We start from the raw sequence: 6,448 nt of genomic DNA, 5'->3' as shown, positions 1-6,448 counted from the left end.
TGGGGCGGAGTCGGCCACCAGACAGCGAGAGGGGATTAGCGGGAGCTGTAGTGAATGGCAGCCGACGTGGGCGGTGGCAACCGGCTGCCCGAACTCAGGCCTGAGGTCTGGGTTAGCTCCCTGGGAGCCTGGCTGGGTAGGCCCGGCACGTGGCCCGCTTGAAGCGTTAGAGATCGACCGCTTCTGGGGGTGGGGAGGCCGGAAAGCAGGAAACCTGGGATCCCCTGGGCCCTCTTCTCTCTCGACCCCCCCATCTAGAGCGTCCAGTTCTCTTGCAGGACTCAAGGAACCAGCCCCCCTACCGAGTCCAGAGCCGTTCCAACAACCGGGATCCAGGGATCACAGCCCCTCACTTCACACCCCTCACTCCCTTCGCATAATGCCCTGGGAATAGAGCCTCAAGCTCCTATCCTAGGTCCTCACCTCCTCTCCTGGACACAAATTCCCATTCAGTACCCAGAGGCGCAAGGTCCCCAGCTCCCCTACTGGGTCCGGGGATCTCATGCACCCAGTTCCACTCCTAGGCCCAGGTAGCCAGACACGTTCAACAAAAACCATCTCTTTATTCCTCGTTGTGTGACATGTTCACCATTTCGCCCTGGAGCCAGGACGACCCACAAGGAGCCAGACTGGAGTCCACGTTTCTTGTCTCAGGCTGCACCGTGGGGAGGGAGCCCCGGGAATCTTCTGAAGCAGCATCACCCCCCACCCACCAACCCCAGCCTCAGGAATCTTCTGACCCAGCGCCCCACCCCCCACCCCACCCCCAGCCTGCTTTTGCACCAACAACCGCTCCAGGGCCTGAGCCTTGAGGCCTTGAGGGCTCTTTGAGGCCAGGGGTCATCAGGTCCTCCTGTCCCATTTCTGCCTAGGCTGTGTCGTCCAGCTCACAGCCTATACGCCCAGGGTTTTCTTCATGGCTTCGTACACCACATAGCTGATGCCACCTGCTGGTAAGACCTTCAGTAGCGTGGGGGTCATGCCTCGGTACAGCCCTAGCCAGCCCTGCTGGGCCAGGATCCGCTGGAGGACTCCGCGCATGGTGGGATTTGAGCCCTCCACGGTATCTGCAGGGACACAGACAAGATCAGAACTAGGCCAGAGATGACCCGGCCTCCTAGGAGTCCGGAATGTTGCAGATAGGTGCTGAAGCCACTGGTAGGGGCCCCAGGGGTCAGTAGGAAAGGAATTCCGAAGTCTTAGAGGAAATTGGTCAGTTTTAGGAAGAGTGGGGGAGTGTTTGAGTAGGAGTTTTCAGGATTAATTTTAGGAAATTTTCTTCGAGGGTGGCAGTGGGGATAGGATCTGGCTCTGTCACTCAGGCTGGAGTGCAGAGGCACGATCATAGCTCACTGCAGCCTCGATCTCCAGAGCTCAAGGGATCCTCCAGGCTCAGCCTCCCAAGTCGCTGGGACCACAGGTCTGTATCACCATGCCTGGCTACTTTATATGTATATATTGAGATGGAGTCTCAAAAGCCATCAAAAGTGGGCTGGCATCAGACATGGAGGGTGCCGGACTCAGTTTTGGGGAATGAGAAAATTAAGACAGCCAGGGCCTTGCGGGGAATGGGCATGCGTGGTGGCCGCTGGGGGCAGGCTGACCTTGGGCCTGCATCCTGGTGCGCACCAGAGTCAGTGGGTAGCTGGCCATCTGGCCACAGGTCGTGGATAGCGTCACAGATGACAGACTGACCAGGCCACTGGGGTCCCCCATATCCCTGCCTGACTTCAGCCAGAAGCACTGGAGCATCTGCAAGAGAAGGGGGGCCAGGAGAAAGCTCACTAGCAGCCTGGGCTCCGGCCACCCCTGCCACCCCCTCTGCAGGACCCATACCTCATAGACAGCCAGGTCGGTGCAGGCGTAGGGGATGATGCCGAGCATATTGGGCAGGTAGCCGCGGTAAAGGGCGCGGGTGCCCTCCCGCTGCAAGATCTGCCTGGCGCAGTCCAGCAGCCCCTTGTACTGGCCCGTCCGTCGCAAGGTCAGCCGTGTCTTCAGCACCTGGGGATGGCGGGGAACAAAGCAGCTCATTCAATTGAATCCTGTCAATGATTCTCAGGGGTAGCCATTGTCCCCACCCTACAAACAAGGAAAATGAGGCTCAGGAAGGCAAAGAGCTGGGTTTCAGACCCAGATCTGTCAGAGTCCCTGGGATGCTCTCTGAATTTTGAGTTCTGAAGCACAAATCCTGGCAAAGGCCAAGAGAGTGAGGGAAGAAGGCTCACGTCTGTCATCCCAGCCCTTTGGGAGGCTGAGGCGGGAGGATCGCTTGAGGCCAGGAGTTTGAGACCAAACTGGGCAACAAAGCGAGACCCCATCTCTAAAAAAAAAAAATCAATAAAATAAAAATAAGATATATATGGAAACATCAACATAGGAGAACGGCCTGGAAAACTGATTAAGAATAACAGGGAAGGAAGGCAAGAAAACATACCATCGAGCCTCGAAAATTGAAGACAGCTGGCAAAACTTTACGGCAAAAAGATCAAGCATTGGGGGGAAAGAAAGGGAGTGAATAAGTAGAGAACGGGGCCTTCCTAGGGCAGTGAAACTACTCCATAAGATACTACAATGGTGGATACAAGTCATTATACATTCCTCAAAAGCCACAGAACTGTTACTTTAAGAGTGAACCCTAGGTCGGGTGCGGTGGCTCATGCCTATAATCCCAGCCCTTTGGGAGGCCAAGACAGGTGGATCACTTGAGGTCAGGAGTTCGAGACCATCCTGGGCAACATGGTGAAACCCTGTCTCTACTAAAAATACAAAAATTAGCTGGGTGTGGTGGCAGGCACCTGTAATCCCAGCTCCTCGGGAGGCTGAGGCAGGAGAATCGCTTGAACCCGGGAATTGGAGGTTGCAGTGAGCAGTGAGTCAAGATCGCTCCACTGAAACTCCAGCCCGGGTGACAGAGTGAGACTCTCAAAAAAAAAAAAAAAAAAAAAGAAGGGTTCCTGGTCCTCAGATGAGGAATGAAAATATATACGTATACATATATATGGTATATATACATATATACATATTATGTATTTTGCATATATTATATATAACATGCATATATATCTATTTTTATATTACATATTATATAATAAATGCAATTATATAATTATATACATTGAATTATATATAATATATACATGTTATATGCACAATATATAACTAATATAATAAGTAATGTGGCCGGGCCGTGGCTCCAAGCCTGTAATCCCAGCACTTTGGAGGCCGAAAGACGGCGGATCACGAGGTCAGGAGATCGAGACCTTCCTGGCTAACACGGTGAAACCCCCGCTGGGCCTCTCTACTAAAAATACAAAAAACTAGCCGGGCTGGGCGGCGGGCGCCTGTGGTCCCAGCTACTGGGGAGGCTGAGGCAGGAGGAATGGCGAACCCGGGAGGCGGATTGCAGTGAGCTGGAGATCCGCCACTGCACTCCAGCCTGGCTACAGATGGTGACTCGTCTCTCAAAAAAAACAAAACAAAAAAAAACACAAAAAAAATAAAAATAAGTAATGTATATCTGTGCATATTTATATATAAAAACATATATATATATTTTGAGACAGGGTCTCCCATCTGTCACTCAGGCTGAGTGCAGTTAAGGCCATCACAGCTCACTGCAGCCCTGACCTTCTGGCTCAAGTGATTCCCACCCCAGCCTCCTGAGTATCTGGGACTACATAGGCATGTAAGGCCACCACATCTCATTGATTTTTTTTTTTTCATTAGAGATGGGGTCTTGGTGTATTGCCCAGGCTGGTCTCTCAAACTCCTGGGCTCAAGCAAGCAGTCCTCCCTGCCTGCTAGTCTCCCCAAAGTGGGATTACAGACCTGAGCCATGGTGTCTGGCCTGAAACGTTTTATATATATATACATACACACATATGTATATATATATATATATAAATACATAGAAAGAGTATTGTATATATGTTATATATACAATATATACATATATAAATTTAGAGAAAGGAAGAGAGATTGGAGAGGAGGGAGGAGAAAGAGGTAAAGGGGGAGGAGGGAGAGGAGGGAGAAAGGAGGAGGAGGGAGAAAGGAGGAAGGGAAGTGAAGGGAGAAAAGAGAGGTGAATGATAACGATGATGAAATCGATGATGATTAACGGTCGATCTGATGTGATTGTCGATGATGATTTTGTCGATGATGATGATGATGATGAATGATGATACCGTGATGACGATGATGAACGATGATTTGATGACATACGATGCAACGATGACATGCATGATGATGACACGATGATGATGATGATGAAATGATATGTCGATGACGTGATACGCAAAAGATGATGATGATACGATAAAACATATAAATGATGCATGACACGACATACGATAATGATGATGATGATGATGATGCTATGATGATGATGCATTGCCGATGATGCATTGTCGATGATGATGATGATGACATACGCATGCCATGACATGTCGATGATGATGGCGTCGATGATGATGATGATAAACATGCCGAATGATGATGATGATTGTCGATGATGATGATGGAAACGATGATGATGCCATGACATGCCGATGATGATTGCCGATGATGATGATGATAAATATTTTAATGATGATGATGAACCGATCTGATGATGATGATACCATGATGATGACATTTTTACGATGATGATGACCACGCATTACGATGATGATGAAATGATGCAAGGAGGGACAAGTGGAGAAAAGGAGGAGAAAGGGGAGGAGGAGGGAGAAAGGAGGAAGAGAAGTAGCCTGAGAACGTGGGTAAATTAATTTACATGTTTCACTCTGTGGGGTAGATGCTCTTTACCTATGGGGGTTGATGAGGGTCTGGGATGGGCGGCTAGGAATCAAGTGAGATGCCTTGGAAGGGAAGGGGACGGGTGTATTCTTAAGTAGTGAATGGAGGTGAGAGAGGGAAGGAAGCACAGCCTGGACACATAAAATTTAATGGAAGAGGTTTGGGTCTGAAGGGGCCTGGGAGGCACTTTGAATGGATGGAGGAAGGTACTCGAGCAATCTTTGAGCACGCTTGATGCCGCTGGTTCTCGGGCCATACATAGGAGCGGAAGCCTCCCTCCTGACCATGCCCTGCAGCCCCCCAGCAGGCTGGTGAAGGTCAGTCCGGGAGGAGAGACTGGGTGGAGGGAGGGACCCTGGGAGGAGCCCTCCTTACCTCTCTGTCTCCTGTCCCCATCCCCACTCCCAAGCGCATTCCCCACCGGGAACTCCCCAGCCACCTAACCTCAACCCATCCCCATCTCTATCCCCATTCCTTCTTCTAGCCCCAGCCAGCTCAGGAATCGCATACCAAATACGGACTCCAAAGCCAACAACCGAGACTTTGCTTTATCTTTATCTTTTCCTTTGCCGATCTTCCTTTTCCTTTACGGATGATGGGTCTCTAATTTGTCACCGGTTGAGGATCTCGCCTATTAACCTCTTACCTCTATTCACGCCGGTTTCAGTTCTCCTGGTTGATTGCCTGATTACTTAATTTTGGCGACGTGATGAGGATTTGAGTTTATACATGGCTATTCCGAACTTCCTGACTCCAGGTGGATCCGGCCCACCTTTGAGGCCCTGAAAATTGCTGGAATTACAGGCAGCCGGGCATGTAATGGCCCCTTGCTTTTTCTTTTCTTTCTGTTTTTTTGTTTGTTTATGCTTTTGGAGACAGGGGTCTTTGTTCCTCTGTTGCCCAGGCTGGAATGCAGTGGGATGCACCACAGCTCACTGCAGCCTGAGACTCCTGGTTCAAGTGGATCCTCGACCTCAGCCTCCCAAGTAGCTGGGACTACAGGCGGCTGCTACCATGGCAGGCTAATTTTGTGTAAAATGTTTTGTATAGATGGGGTCTTGTACTTAGGGGTTCCAGGCTGGTCTCAAACTTCCTGGCTTCAAGCGATTCTCTCTCCCACTTTGGCCTCCCAAAGTGCTAAGTGATTATGGGTGTGAGCCACCATGCCTAACTCCTTTTAAATTTTTATTTATTTTAATTAATTTATTAATAATTTTGTAGAGATGTGGTCTCATGCTCATACCTCGCCCAGCTGGTCTCAAACTCCTAAGCCTCTCAAGCAATCCTCCCTCCCTTGGCCTCCCCCAAAGTGTTAGGGATTATATATGTGAGCCACTGCACCCATTTATTTTTTAGTCAGGGATCTCGCTTCTGTCACCCCAAGTAGAGTTTGTGGCATGATCATGGGCCTACTGCAGCCTCCAACTCCTGGGCTCAAGCGATCCTCCTGCCTCAACCTCCCCGGAGCAGCTGGAGACTATAGGTGTGAGATATCCTGCTTGAGATAGCTCCAGTCCCATGCCAGTTTCTTTTTGAGACAGAGTCTCACTCTGTTGCCCAGGCTGAGTGCAGTGGCGCTGACCTCGCCCACCCGCAATCCCATCTCCTGGGTCTGCCAATACGTAACTGGAACGGGAAGGGCTAACAA

General features: G+C 50.2%; 1 protein-coding gene across 1 annotated transcript in view; it reads right to left on the bottom strand.

Annotated features, from left to right (window-relative positions):
• Nucleotides 1-768: 768 nt before the first annotated feature.
• The window catches only part of LOC101004188 (calcium-binding mitochondrial carrier protein SCaMC-3), a 36,054-nt gene continuing 30,374 nt past the window's right edge, over nt 769-6,448 (bottom strand). Inside the window, exon 11 of the mRNA XM_031660060.1 lies at nt 769-1,056. Coding sequence (XP_031515920.1) covers nt 895-1,056 — 162 coding nt within the window. The 3' untranslated portion in view covers nt 769-894. The remainder of the gene's footprint in view (nt 1,057-6,448) is intronic.

This window comes from Papio anubis, chromosome 20 (assembly GCF_008728515.1).
Source record: "Papio anubis isolate 15944 chromosome 20, Panubis1.0, whole genome shotgun sequence".
Classification (NCBI taxonomy): domain Eukaryota; kingdom Metazoa; phylum Chordata; class Mammalia; order Primates; family Cercopithecidae; genus Papio; species Papio anubis.
This window is presented reverse-complemented; position numbering and strand designations above follow the sequence as displayed.